This window comes from Capricornis sumatraensis, chromosome 8 (assembly GCF_032405125.1).
Source record: "Capricornis sumatraensis isolate serow.1 chromosome 8, serow.2, whole genome shotgun sequence".
Taxonomy (NCBI): Eukaryota; Metazoa; Chordata; class Mammalia; order Artiodactyla; family Bovidae; genus Capricornis; species Capricornis sumatraensis.
Genome location: NC_091076.1, coordinates 70,298,667 through 70,321,874, shown reverse-complemented (window position 1 = coordinate 70,321,874; position 23,208 = coordinate 70,298,667). Strand labels below are relative to the sequence as shown.

The window sequence follows — 23,208 nt, the reverse complement described above, 5'->3', positions numbered from 1 at the left end:
GATACCAGGTAAGGTTGCTCTGGTGATTAGAGGCCAGCGGGTGAAGTGTCAGGGAAATGACTGACATCTGTGAGGACTTAGAGCCTGGCTGCCTAAGGTACTGAGTGTCATTCCTTGGTCACCAGCTTTAGCCTACCGGGGAGTTCATGAGGAATGCAGGAACTCGGGCCCCACCCCAGGTGTTCTGAATGGAATTTTAACAAAATCCCCCCTTCTTCAGGATCTTGCCTCTCCTCACTGGCCCTGCCTCTCCCCTCCTGGAGGGCAGTGGATTGACACCTGGGGGAGCTACAGGTTCTGCCCAGGCTACTGCTGCTGCCCCACGGATCTGCCTCGCTCCACTTCCCTGAGTCAGTGGGTGGTGAGCAGCCTTTGGTGGGTGGATGGGGGGCTGAGCCAGGCTGGGCAGAGGCCTGGCACACAGCACCAAGGCATAATAGGTTGGCTAGCTGCACTCTGAGACGCAGCCTCCCCTGCTCAGGCCTAAGCAGGAGCTCCCATTGCACCCGTGAGCACAGGCCACAGCTGCTGACCAGCCTGAGTGAGGGCCAGCTCGCTGTCACCCTGACCCCAGGTGTGGCAAAGGAGGTTGCACATCAGGAAGGCTGGGAGGGGACCTGGGGTCAGGTCAGGCTAGCTACGGGCACTAAGTGGTTATGAAGCAAGGCCACAGGCGGTAGGAAGTGGTGAGCACAGGGGCCAGGCACACTCTCAGTGGAGACCATGGCTGGCCTCTCATCCCTGGCTGGCTCCTGGGCCCAAGCCCTTGCTTGGTGGAGAAGGGTGGCCAAGGCACCAACCCCTGCTGGAGTTTGCCTGCCTTCACTCCACTCAAGCCGGCTGTTGGAAGGGCAGGAACGGTTAACACACAGCAAACCCTCCTCCTCCAGAACCTCCTCAGAGCTGAGCAGTGACCCTTCCACACTTAAGACAGGAACTGAGGGCAAGGGCCTGGGGGAGGTCTTAGCGCCCCCAGTGCCTGGCTTCCCTTCTCTTTGCAGATACTGAGGACGTTGGGTTTGAGGTGGACCATGAGGGCAGGGGAGTTAGCCATTTCCTGAGAAGAGCCCAGGCTGTGTCAGCCCAGGGAGGCCAGTTTGAGGGGCTGTTCCACTGGGGTGGGGAGGATGATGGAAATGGGGGGCATGACGGAAATGGGAGCTAGGGGCTGGTTAGATGGGGCCCAGGGGGTGCAGTGCCCTCCAAACTGGTGTCGGAGCCAGCAGACGAGTCCCGGGAGGAGCGGCCCTGCAGGAAGCGGATGATCTTCTCGATGGTGGCCTCCTGGTACTCGTGGGACCACCTGTGGGTACACAGGCAGCTGGGTCAGAGGGCTGGGCAGAGGGTGCTGCAGGCCGGGGGCCTGTGCAACCCACCCTGCCCCCTCCTCACTTGATGGCATTGAAGTTGAGCACAGCCTGCATGTCCTCCGGCAGGGCCTGGGGCTCTGGCCACTCGAAGCTGTCAATGACAGGCACGATGTTCTTGCGGTACTTCAAGGCAGTCGCGATCTCCTAGAGAAAGAAGAGAAGAGGACGGCACTGGGGACCCATCTGGGGGCCCTGAAGCCAGGCAGGCACTGGGAGGGCCAGTAGCCCAAGGCTGTGCCCAGGGTTGGATGCTGGCCCTGAAGTCCACCTTGACTATAATAAATATACACACACACACACATATCTGTATATTGATATGTGTGTGTGTGTGTGTGTGTGTAAATACATATTAGTAGATGCTTCCTAGATGGCTCAGTGGTAAAGAATCTCCCTGCCAGGGCAGGAGACACGGGCTCGATCCCCGGTTTGGGAAGATCCCGTTGAGAAGGATATGGCAATCCACTCCAATATTCTTACTTGGGAAATCCTATGGACACAGGAGCCTGGTGGGCCACAGTCCATGGGGTTGCAAAAGAGTTTAATGACTAAACAACACCAAATATATATATATATATATATATATATATATATATATATATATATATATATATATATATATATATATATATATTCTTGGTGCAGAGCTCCTAAAGCCCTCTCAGATGACCTGGGGATGGAGATCTGTGCCTAGATAGCTTTAGGATGGGGGCTCATGGCCAGAAAGAGGAAGCTGTGATTAGAAGGTTGGAACTTTCAGTCTCAGCTCCTCTGCCCCCAACAGCTCCAGGATGAGGGGAAAGGGGGTGGATTGAGACGTCACTAGTGACTCAATCGTGCCTACATAATGAAACCTCCATAAAACCCTTAAGGACTGACCAGGTAGGTTGGTGAACACATCTAGGTGCAGAGAGGGTGGCCCAGAGAGGGCATGGAAGGGCATGGAAGCTCCATGCTTCCCCTGCCCATGCTCCCAACTCCCCCACCCCCTGCTTACCTTGCCCTGTGCATCTCTTGCGTTTAAATGTTCCTGAATTGTACCTTTTATATTAATAATAAACCAGTAATAGTTCTCTCCTGAATTCTGCACATCATCCCAGGTCACACTAGTGGTAGAGAACCCGCCTGCCAATGCAGGAGACATAAGAGATGAGGGTCCGATCCCTGGGTCTGAAAGATCCCCTGGAGGAGGGCATGGCAACCCACTCCAGTATTCTTGCCTGGAGAATCCCACGGACAGAGAAGCCTGGCAGGCTACGGTCCATGGGGTTGCAAAGAGTCGGACACCACCGAAGCGACTTAGTGTGCATGCACGCACATCATTCTAGCAAATTATTGAACCTGAGAGGGGTGGTCATGGGAACGCCTTGAATTTGTAGCCAAGATGGACAAGCAGTGCAGATGGCCTGGGACTCGGGACTGGATCTGAGGTGAGGGCAGACTTGTGAGGCTGACCCCTTAAACTAGAGGTCTGTAACCTCCGGGATCTAATGCCGGATGATCTGAGGTGGAGCTGATGCAACAATTAAGTGCACATCCCCTTCCCTGGCCTGTGGAAAAATTGTCTTTCACGAAACCGATCTCTGGTGCCAGCATGTTCAGGGGCTGCCGCTAAACCATGGCATCTGACGCTCATTCTAGGTGGGTAGTGAGCGTCGGAACTGAACTGAACTGTGGGACAGCCAGCTGTGTGGCGGAGTGGAGAACTAGTTGTTGGTATGGGAAAAAAATCCCGAACAAATTTTAGTATCAAGAAGCACATCCCACCCCCTGTATCCAAACTAATCCGTCCTGAGCCCTGCCAATTGTAGTCCTTACTTATTTCTCAAATCCCTTCATTTTTCTCCACCTCCACCCCCACCACTGCCCTGCTCCAACCCCGTATTAGCATTAAGCCCCTCCAGGTCTCTTCTCATCCATTCTAGCCTCCTTTCATTCATCCTCCAGGTTGCCCCTTCACCTGGCAGCTCTTTGCAAAATGCAAATCTTATCATGTCACCCCCTACTTCGAATTCATGGCTTCACACGGCTCTTGGAATAGGGTTCAAGGCTCTGTGTGGTTGTCCACAACTTACTGCTCAAACTCCACTTGGCACTGTCTCCTCAGTCACACAGACCTCGCAGCCTCTTAGATTTTCCATCTTCCCTCCCTGCACAGGGCCTTTTCGTACATGCTTCTTCCTCTGTCTAGAACATTCTTCCCTGCCCTCTCACCTAGCTAATACCAACTCATGTTTCTGGTCTGAGCTCAATCAGGTTTCTTAGAGAAGTCTTCCCTCACTTTCCCTGACCAGATCAGATGCTCTTCTTACAGGCTTTCATAGGCTCTGTAGCACTTGCTACAGTTGGAAATTTAAATTCACAAGTGAGAAATTTACTTCTCTGTCTTCTCCACCAGACATAAAGGCGGGGACAATGTCCAGGTTTCACTCCCCTTGTATCTCCCGATCTTTCACAAAGCCCTGCCCACAGCCTGCTTTCGCTAAATATTTAACAGCTGAGGGGCTGTATGAATGAATAAAATAGTATAGCATTTGGGGGTTGCACTTTTGAATCATCAGATCTGTGTTCACACCTGGGTTCTCTGACACAGGCTCTGTTATGTGAGGCAAAAACAACAGGCTCTCAAAGCCTGTTTTCTAATTTCTAAAATAGGGGTAATGATAGTTCCTATCTTGTAGGGTTGTTGGGAGGAATAACTGCTATCCCACGGCAAGTGTTAGACTAGCAATTAGCATGCAGTGTGTGCTTAATAAATAACAAGTGTTATCATTTCCTCCTCTGTAAGTGGGAATAATAAAACTTACCTCATCAGGTTATTCTGAGGATGTTGCTATTAATGGGTGCTCGGGTAAGTGCTTACTGAGTGTTTTTTCCTTTCAAGGGGAAACCCCAGAGATTGGACTTTTTGAGTGCAGTTCACTTGTGGTTTTCCATATTGATTACCCGCTAAAAGTGTGGCTTCGGGGAAAGTAGTTTCAAAACCAGAAGCAATTAAGCACTAAAACCAACCAAGGAGGGATGATGGAGCCTTTGGGACTGGTCCAAGGCGAAGGCTCCCACCACCTGCCTGCTCTCCCCTCCTTGCAGTCAGCTGGAACAGTGAGGGATATCAAACATCCTTGTGGAACAGAGCCTTCCTGGGGAAGCAATCTCTAACTTCAACCCCGACTGGCTTCTGGGGAACCTCTCCATATTACAACTGAGAAGAAGGAAGCCCAGCAAAGGGATTCGGTCCCAAGTCAAACACATGTGAGCCCAGACTCAAGCATTCTGATTCCAAGTCCAAGGCTATTTCAGCCAAGCTGTCTGCCTCTCTGCTGATCACCTGGGTGAATTCTGGCCCTGCAGCAATTTATTGGGGAACCTTCAGACGTTTGTTTCATCCATTAAACAGAACCAAAGACAGGGATCTGTGCTCACTGCACAGATTCAGAGGCTGGCCAAGAAATGACTTGCTCAAGATCAAACAACCAGGTAAGAATGAAAACTGAGTTGAGTCTTCTGACCTAATAAACCTAGTAGATATGGATAGAGGTCTTGTTCTAAAGCAGCCAAGGAGACAAGAATATGCCCAGAATGACTAGATCATATATAAATTGGTGTCAGTGTAAAGTCAGGTGGGTAAAATTCTTACTTGCTATAAGAACGTGGAGAACAGAAAAAGCGTCAAGGGAGACTTCATGGAGGACGTCCATTCTCCTGCTCATCTCAGCTTATCAGAATCATCTGTTTGATCATTGACTCAATTATTCTATAAAGTCTGCCAGAGCCTACTTTGTCCCATGCATGGTTTTAGGCATCAGGCATCACGAACAAGGCAAGGTCTGTGCTGTCATGGAGCTCACAATGCTCCTCTTTTTCTCTCAGAAGGCTGCCTGCCATCTACGCTAAGCTGTGATTCTCCAGGGTGTCTCTCTGACCCAGAATCCCCTCCCCAAACCAAACCCAGTGTTCAGCCGCTCCTACACCCTGGAGTTGGGAAGAGATGCAGACAGTCACTCTGGTGTCAGCTGAATCCACCCCTCAGATCTGAGTCATAGGACAAAGCTACATCTGAAGAAAGTGCATGGGCTTTGGAGTCAGAGAGACAAGAGTTCAAAGCCCAATTCTGATTTCTGCCCCAGCAGTGTGGCCATTAGAAAAATTATTCTACTTCTCTGAGCCTCAGTTTCTTCATCCGTAAAATGAGAAGGCAATACCAGTAATAATGTAGGTTTTCGGCACTTTTCTCATCCCTACCTTTGTTTTTTGCTCATGCTGTTTCCCTGCCTCTGATGCCTTCTCTTCCACTGACATAAATTCTTTAGACTCCTCAAGTTCTGCTTCTTCCATGAAGTCTCTGATTTTTCCAGCCCTTGATGCTCTTTCTGTTCTTCATGTTCTTATAGCAAGTAAGAATTTCACCTACCTGACTTTACACTGACGCCAGTTTATATATGATCTAGTCATTCTGGGCATATTCTTGTCTCCATCGCTACTTTAGGACAAGGCCTCTATCCATATGACTACTTCTTCCCTTAGCCCTGGTCCCAGTTTCTGCTGACTAATGAGTAATGATTAATAATCTACAGATGTGATACCCATCCATCCATCATCCATTCATTCTACAAGTACTCAATAAGTTTTACTATGTGTTATGCACTCAGGATACAATGGGGAAATTACGCAGTAGTAGTACTCACAATAATTATATTAACAATAATAATTGCTGCCATTATACAGCAATTATGTGCCAGGCATTCTGCTAGGCACTTCACAAATTTTAGCTCTTTTAATCCTTATAACACTACCCTAGGGAGGTAGGTACTATAATTATCCCACTTTCCAGTAATAAACATGAAACTCAGGAATTAAGTCACTTGCCCAAAGCCAGACCCAGGATTTAAACTCACAGCTTTGCATTCTTAACTTTTCCACTGTGCCTATCACTATGCTTCCCTGCCTCCCTTCCCTCACAGAGGTTATTTTTCAAAGCATGTTGTTCCCTCTCTGACCCTCACAACAGTTCTATGAGGTGAACAGGACAGGTAAGTTATCCTCATTTTGTAGATGAGAAAACTGGGGCTCGGAGAGCTAAGTAAGTTGCTACAGTCCTAGTACAGTCACAGCGGTGGCTCCTGACTTCCAGCTGGGCCATGGAAGTTGCTGGCATATGCAGACAAGAAAGAGAATAGACCACTAGTGGGAAGCTGCTATATAACACAGAGAGCCCAGCCTGGCACTCTGTGATGACCGAGAGGGGTGGGATGGGTGGGACACTCAAGAGGGAGGTGACATACATATATAACTCGACCGATTCATGTTGTACAGCAGCAGCCAACACAATATTGTAAAGCAATTATCCTCCAATTTAAAAAAATACACTGAAGATAGCAGAAACATATAAAAATAAAATAAAACATAAACTAAAAGACTGAAAGGGGAAGCTGAGCCCTGGGCCACAGGCCAGCTCTGGGGCCACCGAGGCCGGCACTTACCTTGTGCACCCAGTCCTTGCAGTCATCGTCTTGCATGCACCTGTCTAGAGCCCCAGCCGACAAAACCAGCACAAAGTTGCGGGCCTCCATGATACTCTGGATGAGCTTGTCCTTGAACTTGCCAGCTTCTAGCTTCTCCACGTCGATGAAGACACTGAAGCCGTGCAGCTGCAGGTGCACCTTCAGGAGGCTGCCAGGAGGACCAGGGTCACTGCTGGGACCTCACCCCGAGGCCCCAGGCTGCCTGCTGGCCCGCCCCCCTCACCTGGCCAGCTGGGAGCCTGTGTTCCGCCGATAGCTGATGAAGACGTCTGGAGTGTCCCCGCCGGGCTTGCCACTGGTGCAGGGCAGCGGGGAATGTAGCATTTCTGAAGCAGACAAGAGACGGCTTGGTGACGGTGGGCCTTCCCCATCATTCACCACGAGGTACATCAGCCCCTGCACACCCAGCCCTCTCGGCCCATCCCAGGCAGAGTGGCTTGCTCCCAAAATAGAGAGGGCTTCCCTGGTGGTCCAGTGGTTAAGAAGCTGTTGGCCGATGCAGGGGACACGGGTTCAATCTCTGGTCTGGGAAGATCCCAGATGCTGCAGGGCAAATGAGCCTTGAGAGCCACAACTACTGAGCCCGTGCTCTGCAACAAGAGAAGCCACCTTAATGAGAAGCCTGTGCACTGCAACGAAGAATAGCCCCACTCACCGCAGCCAGAGAAAGCCCACGCAGTAGTGAAGACCCAGTCCAGTCAAAAATGAATAAGTAAATAAATAATCCAATTTCGAGTGTGTCATTGCCCCCACTTAAAAACTGTGCACGAGTTCCTACTCCCTACAGAAGGTGTTGGTAAGCTATTTTTGCTGAAGCACCCTCTTGTTTTTTAAAAATTAAATCTCAGGGATGTATTGGGAGCTGGAATGTGATAGAAATTAATCTGCTTTGGTTCAAGCAAAAGAATGGAGCCAAAGCCCAGTCCCTGTCCCCTGTGCGAGCATAGTGCATACTTAGTGAATGAATGGTTGAATGAAAATAATCAATCTTCTTATACTAGTCAGACAACACTCACAATGTTGTCTGTTTATGAGGTAGCAAGGCAGAGATTGAAACCCCAGTTGTCATTTAATGACTCTAATAACCTTAGAAAATGTATTGAAATCTTAGTTTCATCATCTGTAAAATTAACACCTACGATGGAAATGTTCTTTATCTTTAATTCAGATAGTGGTTACACAGGGGTAGGCATTGGAAACTGTTCAAACTGGACACTTCTAAAGTATACCTCTTTTATTCTTTACAAGCTGACTTAAAAAATTAACACCCATGGCACAAAATGGATGTAGAGATGGAATAATATCTATTTAACACTTAATCAAGGGCTTCCTTGGTGGCGCAGTGAAGAAGAATTTGCCTGCCAATGCAGGGAACACGGATTCAATCCCTGTGCTGGGAAGACTCCCCATGCCGCGGAGCAACTAAGCCCTGGCGCCTTGAGACACGACTGCCGAGCCAGTGTGCCACAACTACTGCAGCCTGCGCCCACGAGGGCCTGTGCTTGGCAACAAGAGAAGTCACCATGATGAGAAACCTGAGCACCGCAATGAAGACTAGCCAGCTCACCGCAACTAAACTAGAGAAAATCCGCGGGCAGCAGGGAAGACCCAGCACAGCCAAAAATAACATTTTAAAAACTTCATCAGGACCTGGTCTATAGCAATTGGTGATAAACATTAGCTATATAGTAAATTAGTAAATTAAATTAAAAAATCAAGAGGGCTGCTAGAACCCTAGAATTCACCCTGACTTCCCTAAAGCACCCACACTTTGTAAGCTGTCGGGTAATAGGATACGCCCCTTGCCTTCCCACCCACATCCCCTGTATGCAGCCCCCAGGCGGTCTTACCTCCACACTTGCTCACACTGCTCCCTCCACCTGGACCGCTCTTCCTGCTACCACCATCCCATACCCCCAATACAGCCGGCAAGACCTGGGCAGCCCACCCCCCCGTCTCCACAGCCCAGGCCTGGGCGCACAGGATAGCTGGTGCTTCCTCTAGGCTCCCACTGGAGTCCTGGGCATGCTACCCGCTGCCCTCATGTGCTTGTTCATAGATCTGCCTTCCTCCCACCCTCCTACCCACCTCAGAGTGGGAACTTGGTTTGTTTTGTTTTTTCACAGTAATCACTCATTTGCATTTAAAAAAATTGTATCATCCAATCAGTCAGCTCTTAATACTATAGATTTTAGAGTAGAAAAGTCTTACTGTATACTTCTTATGTCAAGCTTGCGTTGATTATGTTTATGAGATTTGTACACACTGTGGGTGGAGTTCATTCGTTTCCATTGCTGTCTCAGTTTCCTTCCTATGCGAATGCCACCAGTGATGGTCATTCGGGTTGTTTCTAGTCTGGGGCTATGAGAAACACAACTGCTTAGACTGGGAACTTCTTGAGGGCAAAGTGCATGTCAGTCACTCAGCCGAGTCCATTTTTTGCGACCCCATGGACTGTAGCCCACCAGGCTCCTCTGTCCATGGAATTCTCCAGGCAAGAATACTGGAGTGGGTAGCCAGTCCCTTCTCCAGGGGATATTCCCGACTCAGGAATCAAACCCGGGTCTCCTACGTTGCAGGTATATTCTTTACGCCGTGAACTACCAGGGAAGCCAAAGTGCAACATACTCATCTTTGCATCCTCAGAGCGTGTGTGGCACAGCAGACATGCTCAGTCAATCAATCCATCAGTCCGCAGTGAGGCTCCAAGTCCCCGCGGGGCGTCTCCCCTCATCCCTCCAGGGCTGGCGCTGGGGCCGAAGCTGGGGCAGGGGTGGGGGCCCAGGTGGGCAGGCTCACCTCTGGCGGCTGTGAGGATGCGGGCGCGGTGCACGCCCAGCCCGATGCCACAGTCCTCCAGGAGCTGCTGCTCGGACACGCGGTGCAGCAGCGAGCGGTCCAGGCCGCAGCTGACCAGGCCGTAGGTGTATTGGCGGAAGCGCGGGTCCAGGCTGCCCAGCCAGTCAGCCAAGTTGCTGCGGTCGCACGTTGCATAGTTGGCGAAGGTCTTGAGCTCCGTGAGCTCCCGGCGGAACCTGCACCCAGGGGAGGAGAGGATGCTGAGGTCTTGACCGGGGAGCGAAGGGGGGTTAAAACAAGCGGGCTGGAGGCTCTGTACCTCTTGCGGGTGATGCCTGACTTCATGTCCAGGTCGGTCTGGAGTTCCTCGTCGGTGAGCCGCAGAAGCAGGTCTCCATCTACTTGCTGCTTCTGGAGGACAAGTCAGATGTGAGAGGCCCCCCTCCTCAGCCTGGGGACCCCACCCAGCACAAGATCATGGGGAGGGAGCTGGAGATGGCGCTGAGGGAGGTGGATGGGACCCAGATGAGAACCGTCAAGACTCAGGAAATGGCTGAGTACAGGCTCCCCACCCCGAGAAGGCCACCCCGGGTGCCTCAGGCGAGCGGTGCCGGGATGGGGCGCTGTCGCCTGTGTGCAGGGCGCCCCTAGCGGCCACGCGGCCCTCGGGGATGCGCTTGCTCCGACTGCCAGCCGGCGACCCCGTGCAGCTCTACCCGGAAATTCTCGCAGTACTGGGAGAAGCCGATCTGCTGCAGCCACGTCTGGACCTCGGCTTCCTTCCAGCTGGGCACGCTGGGCAGGATGCGCCGCGGCACCTCCTCGCCCAGCAGGCGCAGCGCGCGCTTGGCCAGCGCCGACGTGGTGCCATTAGTGGAGTAGGAGACGAGGCGTTTCAGGCTCTGGATGGCACCTATGTCGCTGAATACCTGGGGAAAAGTGTGGGGAGAGGAGGTCTTGGATGCACCAAATCACCAGCCGCCCGGAACATGCCTGGTCCCTCCTCTCCCCTCTTCTCCCCGCTGTGAGCACACTGTTTCCCCTTGCCTTGCCTTCATCCAATGATTCACTGAGTACTGTGAATTCCCCCTCCTGAAGCTCCCTCAGCTATTCACCAGGTCCCTCTCATGTCTCCCATCTACAACTGCTGCTGCCCTGGGATAAAGGCTAGATCTTAATATGGCTGCCAGCTTGGGGAGCCCCCCACCCCCCTCCCGCCCACCAATCCCTCCTCCTTCCATCCCGTTTCACCAAACCACCCACCCATGGAGGCTCTCCCTCCTCTGGGCCTCAGCTGTGCTATTTCCAGACCCTTAGATTTTCCAGCCTGCTTGTGGGAATCCTACTGATCCATTGGATCCAGATTGATTGGCACCTCCGCCATGCAGCCTGTTTTGATTCCCTCACAGCTGGGCCCACACCTCCAATTAGACCTTGTGCCACACTCTAAATGCCATTGTTGTTAACTGATAGTGCAACTTCCACTGGACTGGAAGCTGAGGTCATGTCTTAATCATCCCTGGGGTCCCATGATTGGCACACTGCAGGGCACTCACTGTGTCTTTATTAGACAGTTCTCACTTGGCCTTGCTGGGAAAGAGGTGCCAGAGTTGGTGGTCTTGGCTTTTGCCCAGACCCCCTCCTTGGGGTCCTCACTCTGTGCTTCCCTTTAAATCTCTCCTCCCAAAGCAGAATGGCCTGCTTTGTAACACCAGTCCTCCCATGGCCCCACGCTGGGTGCAGAGAGGAGAATCAGAAGCTCCTGGAACACCAGACCTTGGTAGAGGCCTCAGAGACCCCTAACACAATGGTGTCTTCTGGATCGATGGGAACACACACAATGGGTGGCAATCACCTGCGAGACACATTCCTCTGATGTCGCCTGTCCAGCCCCAGACGACCACTGTCATACAGACAGAGTCTGTCCATGCAATGTGCACCATTCTCTGTGCACCAGGGGTCACTAACCCCCCAAACCTCCAGAGGAATACAAAGGAAGGAGAGTGACATTATGTGAAAGTAAAAGTCGCTCAGTTGTGTCCAACTCTTTGCGACCCAATGGACTGTACCCTGCCAGGCTCCTCCATTCATGGGATTTTCCAGGCAAGAATACTGGAGTGGGTTGCCATTTCCTTCTCTAGGGGATCTTCCTGACCCAGGGATCAAACCTGGGTCTCCTGCATTGTGGGCAGACTCTTTATCTTCTGTAATATTTAAAAAACAAATCCTAAAAACTTTTGATAATTTAACTATTAGTAGTCTCACATCCAGGGTAAAAACAGCTGCTGTGGTCTACTCCTTCAATTTTCCAGAGGACAAAAATGAGACAAATAAAAGCCCAAGACTTCCCTGCAGTCAAGCGGTTAAGACTTCAGGCTTCCACTGCAGGGATGTAGGTTCAGTCCCTGGTCAGGGAAGTGCTGCTTGCCATGAGTTTTAGCCAAAACTTTAAAAAGTCCCAGAGAGGGGAAGCCAGGTACCCAAGGTCACACAGCAAGTTAAAGTAGAGGGCAAAGGCTGTGGATCACGCCTTGAGACTAGGAACCCCTTGGGACTCAGGTGGAGTTATCTGGCTGACACACAGATGTCCTGCCCCAAAACTGTCTCTATACTTCATCTCCTTCCTAAACTCCAGAGCCAAATGACAAAATGGCCCACTGGAGTGCCCCAGCTGGTCATTTCTGAGACACTTCAAACTCCAGGTGTTCCAATGAATTCACTTCCTGCCTACTCCCAACCTGTCTCACTGAGTTCACCTTATTTCAGTACCTGCTGCCATCACCCACTGTGTCCAAAGCCAGGAGCCAACCTCTGATCCTTCCTCTTCTTCATCCAGCCACCCAGCAAGTCTTAATTCTATCTCTTCAGTACCTCTGGATGGAGAAGGCAACGGCAACCCACTCCAGTACTCTTGCCTGGAAAATCCCATGGGCAGAGGAGCCTGGTAGGCTACAGTCCATGGGGTCGCAGAGTGTTGGACACAACTGAGCGACTTCACTTTCACTTTCATGCATTGGAGAAGGAAATGGCAACCCACTTCAGTGTTCTTGCCTGGAGAATCCCAGGGACAGGGGAGCTTGGTGGGCTGCTGTCTATGGGGTCACACAGTTGGACACGACTGAAGTGACTTAGCAGCAGCAGCAGCACCTCTGAAATCTGTCTGCTCTCTCTGCCTCTCCTACCATGCCCCAGACCTGCACCATCCCAAGTGCCTCCTGCACGGCCTCCTATCTGACCCCCTGGCCTCCAACCTGGCCCTTGGCAACACCAACTCTTTGCAGCTGTCAGGAAGGTCTTTGTCAAATGCTGGTGTCCTCTGTGTAAAACCTTGGTCTTGCCTTCAAGGCCACAATGACTAGTCTCTAATCTTTCTCCTTATTTCACCTAACCCTTATTTATACTTCAAGTCCCAGTTTAATGCCATTTCTTCCAGGAAGCCTTCCCAGATTCTGTCTAATCCCCCACCCCCACTCCACCCTCCACCCGCACCCACCTTGGTCTTGCCCTGCCGACTCTTGATGGCTGCCTCCGCACAGAGATAGAAAGCCCCGACGCACTGCGCCTCCAAGCGCGAAGAGTCGAGCAGCGGCACAAGACGCTGCAGGTCGTCAGGGGCACGGCCCTGGCTGGTGTCACTGGCGTCCACCATGCAGCGGGCGAAGTGCCCGGGATCCAGCGAGGCCACGAGCGGCTCCACGAGGTCCAGCGTGCCGGAGTGCTCCACCTCGCGCTCCACCTCCTTGTTGGTGGCCAGCACGGCCACGGCCAGGCAGGCATGCAGGCGCAGCATCTCGTCCTCCTTGGAGAAGGCGAGCGGGAAGAGCCACTCGGCGGCACGCTTCTCCACCATGCGCCGCTGCACCGCCTGGCCCCCGTGCAGCGCACAGTTGGCTAGCGCCAGAGCGCAGTGACGGAGCAGCGCCTGGTCCGTGCGGCGGCACCAGTACAGCACCGCGTCCAGGCCGCCGGCTGTCACCAGCTTCTGGCACGTCTCCTCCGAATGCTTGAACATGTGCTCCAAGATGCCAGCCATACTGCGCTCCAGCTCCACTGGCTCACGCTCCTTTGCCAGGTTCAGGATCACGCCCAGCCCAATGCGCGCCACGCGGTCCCTGCCGAGAGAAAACATGAGGGAGAAGTGGAGTTGCTGAGGCCTGGGGTGCTTGTCTTAACCTCACAGGGGTCACGGCCTCATCAGTTATCCCCTCTGGGCCTCGTTATAGTGTCAAATAGGACGTGAGTCTGGGCCTCCCTGCCTCGCTCACCTCCCTCACTTCCTGCTCTGGTGCTGTGTGCTTAGTCTCTCGGTCGTGTCCAACTCTCTGAGACCCCATGGACTGCAGCCCACCAGGTTCCTTTGTCCATTCCATGGGATTCTCCAGGCAAGGATACTGCAGTGGCTTGCCATGCCCTCCTCCAGAGGATCGTCCCACCCTGGGTCTCCGGCACTACAGGTGCATTCTTTACCTACTGAGCCACTATGGAGAACCAGACTTCTCTGATTGTAAGGACACTCCATCCTGGCCACCGGCTTTCCAGGTGGCGCTAGTGGTAAAGAACCTGTCTGCCAATGCAGGAGACGAAAAAGACTCAGGTTCAACCCCTGGGTTGGTTTGATCCCCTAGAGGAGGACATGGTAACCCACTCCAGTATTCTTGTCTGGAGAATCCCATGGATAGAGGCGCCTGGCCAGCTACAGTCCATAGGGTCACAAAGAGTCGGACATGACTGAATGCTTATATGCATCAGTAAGCACTGCATGCTTGCATGCATCCTGGTCGCATCCATTGCCTCCAGGACACATTTTCTTGGAGTAGCAGTATGTGGGGTGGTTTAAGAATTCTAGCTCTAGGGACTTCTGTGGTGGTCCAGTGGCTAAGACTCCACACTCCCAATGCAGGGGGCTGGGGTTCCATCCCTGGTCAGGGAACTGGATCCCACTTGCTGCAACTGAGTTAACATGCCAAGGCTAAAGATTCCACATGCTGCAAGGAAGACTGAAGATCTTGCATGCTGCAACTAAGACCCAGCTGAGCCAAAAAACTAAATAAAATAGTTTTAAAAATTCTAGCTCTAGAGCAGACCCCCTGGGTCCTGGTAACTTCTCTATTGTATACTAGTTGTGGGACCTTGTGTACCTTCATTTATTCTTTTCCTCATCTCATAAACAAGATAGAAACAATTCCTACCCCTAGGATTATTATGAGAACCAATGTAATAATCCATGTAAAGTGCTTGGCACAGTACCTGACTCATGGAAAAGACTCCATAAATGTTAACTCTTTATCATTTGAAGTGTCACTTGAAGGACCCTATTCTTGGACTTGCCTTTCAATTTCTCGTCACTCTGTGCTCTGTGACTGGAGTGTATTTATTTATTCATCTAACAGATCTTTAATTGAGGACTTACGTGTGCCAGGCACTGCACTAGGGGGTGAAGTTAAACAGTGACAAAGAGAGACTGGAGTTTATACACAGCTAATATGGAGACAAATGGTAAAGTCAGCAATGTGTGAACAGAATAACAGTTATCTGATCAAAATGATAGCAAAACCAGGTGACATAATGGAGAGTGCCTGGGCAGAGGGATATGTCTAGGGAGGTGACATCTGAGAGTTAAATGTCCAGAGACCCCTGCTTGCAAGTATCTGGAAGATAAATATAAAAAGCAGAGAGAACAGCGAGAACAAAAGCCCCAAAGCCGGATGAGCGTGGCATATTCCAGGAAGAGAAAGAAGATCAGAGATATTTGCAGTGTCTAAAACCAACAAGGAAAGATATAAAATCAATAAAGGATTCATATGTAGCAAGGATATATAAATAAATATTCAAATCAACATACAAAAGGCAGTAAATCCACCAGAAAAGGGGTGAAAGATACAATCGGGGAATTACAAAAGGAAATTCAGAACATTAACAAGCAACTAAAGAGATGCTCTAATTCACTAGTAATCAGAGAAATAAACATTAAAACAGCTGTCACTTTACACCCATGAAAGGGGAGAAAAGCAGAAGTTACTTCAAGTGGTTGAGTTGGAAGTTTGAAGGGAAGAGGGAGGAAAGAGTTCTGGGGGTCTTTTGAGCCAGCTCAAAACATTCGGACTTCATTTTTCTAAAAAATTTTTTGTTCATGTATTTATTTGTATTTTAGATTGTGTTGGGTCTTTTCTCGCTGCACACAGGCTTTTTCTCTAGTGTGACAAGCGGGATCTACTTTCCAGTTGTGGTGTATGGACTTCTTGCTGTGGTGGCTTCTCTTGTGGAGCTCCAGGCGCACACGCTTCAGAAGTTGTGGTACTGGGACTTAGTTGAAAACGAGGCATATGGAATCTTCCCAGACCAGGGATCGAACCAGTGTCCCCTGCATTGCAAGGCAGATTTTTAACCACTAGACCACCAGGGAAGCCCCTGAACTTCATTCTGACAGCAAATGGGGAGCCACTGAAAGGTTTTCAAGAAGGGGAATGACCTGGTAACACACGGATTTTAGGAAACTCATTCTGGCTGTTATGGGGAAGACAGTCAATGGGAGAGAGCTTGGAGGCCAGGAGAGCAGGCAGGAGAGTTGCCACACTCCAGCAGAGGTGAAAGTGTCCTGTCTTCCTGACTTCCACCAGTGATGCCCCTCAAAGACTTACAGGCCCAGCCAGCCATCAATTCCTTGCCCAGGGAGGACCACAGCAACCACAGAGCTTGTGACTCTGAGTCCACTGCAGGGCCCAGCTGAGCCCAGAACATGGCCTGAGGCCAGGACAGCTTTGCTGATCTGATCACTGAGCTTCTCTGCAGCCCAAAGGAACAGATGGGTTCCAATCATCCACTCAGGCAGTCAGCACTATAGTTGTTCCTTTAACCAATGAGAAAGCCAAAGCTCAGAGAGGTTACATGGCATGCCCAGGGTTACACAGCTGGTGGGAGGCACAGCTGGGATTTAAATTCACATCTGTTTGTCTTCAGGCCTCAAGATCCTTCATCTGCACTTTGCGCTTCCAGAACAATCTGACTATATATACTCCAAGTTTATCAGAGCCAGGAATTGCTTCAGTTCAGTTCAGTTCAGTCACTCAGTCGTGTCCAACTCTTTGCGACCGCATCAATTGCAGCACACCAGGCCTCCCTGTCCATCACCAACTCCCGGAGTTCACTCAGACTCACGTCCATTGAGTCAGTGATGCCATCCAGCCATCTCATCCTCTGTCGTCCCCTTCTCCTCCTGCCCCCAATCCCTCCCAGCATCAGAGTCTTTTCCAATGAGTCAACTCTTTGCATGAAGTGGCCAAAGTACTGGAGTTTCAGCTTTAGCATCATTCCTTCCAAAGAAATCCCAGGGCTGATCTCCTTCAGAATGGACTGGTTGGATCTCCTTGCAGTCCAAGGGACTCTCAAGAGTCTTCTCCAGCACCACAGTTCAAAAGCATCAATTCTTCGGCGCTCAGCCATTTTCACAGTCCAGCTCTCACATTCATACATGACCACTGGAAAAACCATACCCTTGACTAGACGGAAGTTAGTCAGCAAAGTAATGTCTCTGCTTTTGAATATGCTATCTAAGTTGGTCATAACTTTTCTTCCAAGGAGTAAGGGTCTTTTAATTTCATGGCTGCAATCACCATCTGCAGTGATTTTGGACCCCCCAAAAATAAAGTCTGACACTGTTTTCACTATTTCCCCATCTATTTCCCATGAAGTGATGGGACCAGATGCCATGATCTTTGTTTTCTGAATGTTGAGTTTTAAGCTGACTTTTTCACTCTCCTCTTTTACTTTCATAAAGAGGCTAAAGAGGCTTTTTAGTTCCTCTTCAGTTTCTGCCATAAGAGTGGTGTCATCTGCGTATCTGAGGTTATTGATATTTCTCCCGGCAATCTTGATTCCAGCTTGTGTTTCTTCCAGTCCAGCGTTTCTCATGATGTACTTTGCATATAAGTTAAATAAGCAGGGTAACAATATACAGCCTTGACGTGCTCCTTTTCCTATTTGAAACCAGTCTGTTGTTCCATGTCCAGTTCTAACTGTTGCTTCCTGACCTGCATATAGATTTCTCAAGAGGCAGGTCAGATGGTCTGGTATTCCCATCTCTTTCAGAATTTTCCAGTTTATTGTGATCCACACGATCAAAGGCTTTGGCATAGTCAATAAAGCAGAAATAGATGTTTTTCTGGAACTCTCTTGCTTTTTCCATGATCCAGTGGATGTTGGCAATTTGATCTCTGGTTCCTCTGCCTTTTCTAAAACCAGCTTGAACATCTGGAAGTTCACGGTTCATGTATTCTGAAGCCTGGCTTGGAGAATTTTGAGCATTACTTTACTAGCATGTGAGATGAGTGCAATTGTGTGATAGTTTGAGCATTCTTTGGCATTTCCCTTCTTTGGGATTGGAATGAAAACTGACCTTTTCCAGTCCTGTGGCCACTGCAGAGTTTCCCAAATTTGCTGGCATAGTGAGTGCAGTACTTTCATAGCATCATCTTTCAGGATTCGAAATAGCTCAACTGGAATTCCATCACCTCCACTAGCTTTGTTCGTAGTGATGCTTTCTAAGGCCCACTTGACTTCACATTCCAAGATGTCTGGCTCTAGATGAGTGATCACACCATCGTGATTATCTGGGTCGTGAAGATCTTTTTTGTACAGTTCTCCTGTGTATTCTTGCCACCTCTTCTTAATATCTTCTGCTTCTGTTAGGTCCATACCATTTCTGTCCTTTATCGAGCCCATCTTTGCATGAAATGTTCCCTTGGTATCTCTAATTTTCTTGAAGAGATCTCTGGTCTTTCCCATTCTGTTCTTTTCCTCCATTTCTTTTCATTGATCACTGAAGAAGGCTTTCTTATCTCTTCTTGCTATTCTTTGGAACTCTGCATTCAGATGCTTATATCTTTCCTTTTCTCCTTTGCTTTTCACCTCTCTTCTTTTCACAGCTATTTGTAAGGCCTCTCCAGACAGCCATTTTGCTTTTTTTGCATTTCTTTTCCATGGGGATGGTCTTGATCCCTGTCTCCTGTACAATGTCACGAACCTCATTCTATAGTTCATCAGGCACTCTATCTATCAGATCTAGGCCCTTAAATCTATTTCTCACTTCCACTGTATAATCATAAGGGATTTGATTTAGGTCATACCTGAATGGTCTAGCGGTTTTCCCTACTTTCTTCAATTTGAGTCTGAATTTGGTAATAAGGAGTTCATGATCTGAGCCACAGTCAGCTCCTGGTCTTGTTTTTGTTGACTGTATAGAGCTTCTCCATCTTTGGCTGCAAAGAACGTACTCAATCTGATTTCGGTGTTGACCATCTGGTGACGTCCATGTGTAGAGTCTTGTCTTGTGTTGTTGGAAGAGGGTGTTTGCTATGACCAGTGCATTTTCTTGGCAAAACTCTGTTAGTCTTTGGCCTGCTTCATTCTGCATTCCAGGCCAAATTTGCCTGTTACTCCAGGTGTTTCTTGACTTCCTACTTTTGCATTCCAGTCCCCTATAATGAAAAGGACATTTTTTTGGGTGTTAGTTCTAAAAGGTCTTGTAGGTCTTCATAGGACTGTTCAACTTCAGCTTCTTCAGCATTACTGGTTGGGGCATAGACTTGGATTACTGTGATATTGAATGGTTTGCCTTGGAAACGAACAGAGATCATTCTGTCATTTTTGAGATTGCATCCAAGTACTGCATTTCAGACTCTTTTGTTGACCATGATGGCTACTCCATTTCTTCTGAGGGATTCCTGCCCACAGTAGTAGATGTAATGGTCATCTGAGTTAAATTCACCCATTCCAGTCCATTTTAGTTCGCTGATTCCTAGAATGTTGACGTTCACTCTTGCCATCTCTTGTTTGACCACTTCCAATTTGCCTTGATTCATGGACCTGACATTCCAGGTTCCTATGCAATATTGCTCTTTACAGCATTGGACCTTGCTTCTATCACCAGTCACATCCACAGCTGGGTATTGTTTTTGCTTTGGCTCCATCCCTTCATTCTTTCTGGAGTTATTTCTCCACTGATCTCCAGTAGCATGTTGGGCACCTACTGACCTGGGGAGTTCCTCTTTCAGTATCCTATCATTTTGCTTTTTCATACTGTTCATGGGGTTCTCAAGGCAGGAATTGCTTAAGAAATCTCTAATCCAACAACACCCTCATTCCTGAGGCTCAGTGAAGGGAAGGGCATGTTAAAAAGCAACAATTCAGAGAGAGAACTTTCTTCTTCTTTTTTTTTAGGAATTTTATAAGGACTTTATTTTACTTTTTGATGAGGATCATATTTAAAGTCTTTATTGAATTTGTGATAATGCTGTTTTCTTTTTTCTTGTCATGAAGCTTGCAAGCTCTCAGCTCCCCAACCAGGGACTGCACTCAGGTCACGGCAATGAAAGCCCGGGATCCTAACCACTAGGCTGCTAGAGAACTCCTAAGTTTTCATTTCTTGAACCTCAGCCCTCATCTTTCTCTACGCACTTGGCATCTTTATTGAGTTGAACTCTGCACTTATTATGAGAATTAGTCACTCAATTCCCAATTCTTCTGTAGCCTTAGAGGCCTTAGAAGTCTGGGTTCAAATCACAACTTGAAAGGAAGGGTAAACTACACACATATACACATAGACAAGCCTGTATATATACTGATAATATACACACATATGCAAGTGCTTATATATGTACAGACTCTCTCAGGAAAGACACACAAGAAACTCATTTCTCCAATTTGCCTCCAGGGAAGGGGCCTGGATAGACAGAACTTTTAAGTGTATACCTTTTTTGTACTTTCCATCGAATTTAAGTGCAATAATTTTTTTCCCCTTTCTTTCTTTTTTAAAACACATCCCCTCCCCTCATTCACTGTGTATTCTTGGAAAAGTCATTTGCCCCATATGGTCTTCTGAAGGGGGCAGGCTGTGATTTTATTTATTTATTTGGCTGTGTCAGGTCTTAGTTGCAGCATGCGGGACAGGGGATCCAGTAGCTCTGAGGCATGTGAGATCTTAATTCTCAGACCAGGGATCAACCCTGCATGCCCTGAATTGCCAGGTGGATTTTTAACCGCTGGACCCCTGGGGAAGTCCCCAGGTTGTGAATTTAGAGGACTAGCAGTGAGAGTGTGGTGGGACCAGGCTCAGAGGGCCTTACCCTGTAGGGCTTCTCCTGGTATTTCAGGACCAATGAACCTGTGACCTAAGCCCCCAGGCAGTAAGTGTGGCAGCACCCCGGGGAGAAGAGAGCTGCAGGAAAGAGAACGGCAAAAGGAGTGGATACACTGATGGAAGAACCTCCTTTAAGAGGAAGCTGGTTGGTGGAGGAAGGAAAAGATTTCATAAACACAAATTTCTCAGTGTGTAACCACACTCTTTCCCGTCTTGCCCTTTCAGCCTCCTCTCCAAGTAGGAGTGGGGGAAATTCTGCCTTTCTCTGTGACGATTTTGATCTTTTGATCAGAACCTGGCTCACTGGGTTCTGTCCTTGGTCCTGAAGTGATGCCAACCAGCATGTTATTTCTTGGAACCAGAGACATGGTTAGTGTGATTCCTTTCAGTAATTCCGAACCAGATGAGGATTGCTTTCAACTTTGAAAAATAGTGCTATTTGCATCTTGAAGCCTTCCTTTTCTTAGGGGGTTGGCTGTTGCACCCTTTCTCTAAGAGTTCAGGTTAGAGCTGCCCCATCCCACATACAGGACACACCCTTGGGCCCTGGCCCATTACATCCAATGAGAGCCTGCTCCATCTGCTAGCCCTTCACGTTCACAGCCCATCTCCATCAGGAAGATTAATGACTTACTGAACAACCCTAACTTGGTCTTCCAACTTAAACTGCTTTATTCATGCATTTTTGACAGTTGTATCATTTCCACCAACCACAAGGCTATCTTTACTTTTTGAAAATGCCCGTTATCCATGTCCATCACACTTGTGAGAGCTTCATAAACGGACAGCGACCCTTCCAAAACCCTTCTAAACCTGAGGGGTCTGAGAATTCAGTGTGAGACTGGAGTGTGAAAGTCTAGTCTGCTCCGGCATGAGAGGGGAGAGAAAGTGGGTTGGGATCCTCATATTCCAGGAGAGATTCTGAAAGACAGGAGAGAGGGGCCACCAGGCTTCAGTTGGACCCCGCCTGCTATATCTTGGTTCGTGTGGGGAAGATGCAGCTGCCTAGCTCCACACTTCAGCCCCCCCTTCCCCCACCCATCCTCCCAACTGAAAACCTCCTGTTCCCCATTAGCAGGCAGAGCATGAGATTATGTCTGCCCCTGTGACATGAAACAAAATGAAAGAGAAAGCAGGAAGTGGATTAGGGGTGACATGAAGGCAGCAAGTAACCTTGCTGCTGCTGCTAAGTCGCTTCAGTCATGTCTGACTGTGCGACCCCACAGACAGCAGCCCACCAGGCTCCGCCATCCCTGGGATTCTCCAGGCAAGAATACTGGAGTGGGTTGCCATTTCCTTCTCCTTAGGTTAGCGCTCATTTCAGCCTGGGAAGAGAGGAAAGGTATTCCCCCCTCCTGTTTTCTGAGCAATGTGTCCTCCTCTCTTAGTGGGAGGGAGATGGTATGGCAGAGTGAAGGTAATACAAAAGGATACCCAGTCCAAGGGGAGAAGGACTGTGGGTTCAGAGGATCCCACCTCCATCCTCAGAACCAGGGACAGATTCAGGACCTACTTCTCCATTCCTCCCTCCCTGTCTCATTCCTCACCCCACCAGCTCTGGGAGTGAATGCTGACTGCACCATTAGTTCACTCTGTGACTGCTGTACAAGTCATTAAACTCTTCCAAGGCTCAGTTTCCTCATCTGTGAAATGGACACGCTGGTTCTCAACAGGGATATAACGCAAGGATTTGTGAGGTGAGGCAGGAAAGGCACAGCGCAAAGCACTGGAGACCCAGGCGACCCCACATCCCGTGGCGCCCTCCGCCCCAGCCCGGCCCCCTCACCGGTTCTCGGCCACCAGGATCTGCTCCAACAGGCGGGCAGCCTGCACGCGCGTCTCCAGCTCCGGCGCCTGGAGCAGGCGTAGCAGCAGGTCCAGGCCACCTTCCAGGCGGATAGCGTCGCACAGGCCTTGGGCTACCTCGCGGCCCATGGCCGGTAGCAGCCAGGCCTCCTCCACAAGCTGGAAAATTTCAGTTAGGCTGGCTCCCAAGGCCCGCACGCTGCCTGCCTGCTTCAGCGCCGAGAGCGCCTGCTGCAGCTCGGGCAGTGCGCGCTCCAGGGCGCCCTGCACCTCGGTGCTTCTCCCCGGCGATACCTCGCGGGGCCTGCGGCTGCCCGCCACCCACCATTGGCTCGCGCCGGCACCCCCGTCCGGCCCGGGCACCGCTAGCCGGTCGGCGTCCGGCCGTGGGCCCGACATGGCGAAGAAACGGCAGAGCTTGTAGGCGGAGAGCAGCAGCGTCAGGACCATGGGCGCGGGGCTGCGGGGAACATCCCCTGTCTGGAGGGGCGGGGCCCGGCGGGGCGACCGAGATGCAGGAGGGAGGGTGGAGAGAAGGGGACCAGGCAAGGGCACCGAACAGAAGTTTGGGGAAAGGGTG

At 49.9% G+C, this 23,208-nt stretch overlaps 1 protein-coding gene across 1 annotated transcript; it reads right to left on the bottom strand.

The window, feature by feature from the left end:
- Positions 1-995: 995 nt before the first annotated feature.
- SARM1 (sterile alpha and TIR motif containing 1) lies at positions 996-23,078 on the bottom strand. Its single transcript, XM_068976735.1, has 9 exons — positions 22,609-23,078; positions 13,182-13,800; positions 10,405-10,617; positions 10,008-10,099; positions 9,689-9,924; positions 7,113-7,215; positions 6,848-7,037; positions 1,393-1,514; positions 996-1,303 (listed from the first exon to the last, which is right to left on the bottom strand). Exons 1-9 carry the CDS (start codon positions 23,076-23,078, stop codon positions 1,162-1,164), a joined length of 2,187 nt encoding a protein of 728 aa, XP_068832836.1. The 3' UTR covers positions 996-1,161.
- Between the last annotated feature and the right edge of the window lie 130 nt (positions 23,079-23,208).

Bases quoted from the DNA above. Each gene is read 5' to 3' on its own strand.
- SARM1 (XM_068976735.1), bottom strand. From the start codon at position 23,078: ATGGTCCTGACGCTGCTGCTCTCCGCCTACAAGCTCTGCCGTTTCTTC. The intron at 13,801-22,608 runs GTGAGGGGGCCG...TTCTCTCGGCAG, and splicing joins ATCCTGGTGGCCGAGAACCG to GGACCGCGTGGCGCGCATTG. The intron at 10,100-10,404 runs GTAGAGCTGCAC...CTTGTCCTCCAG, and splicing joins AGTACTGCGAGAATTTCCGG to AAGCAGCAAGTAGATGGAGA.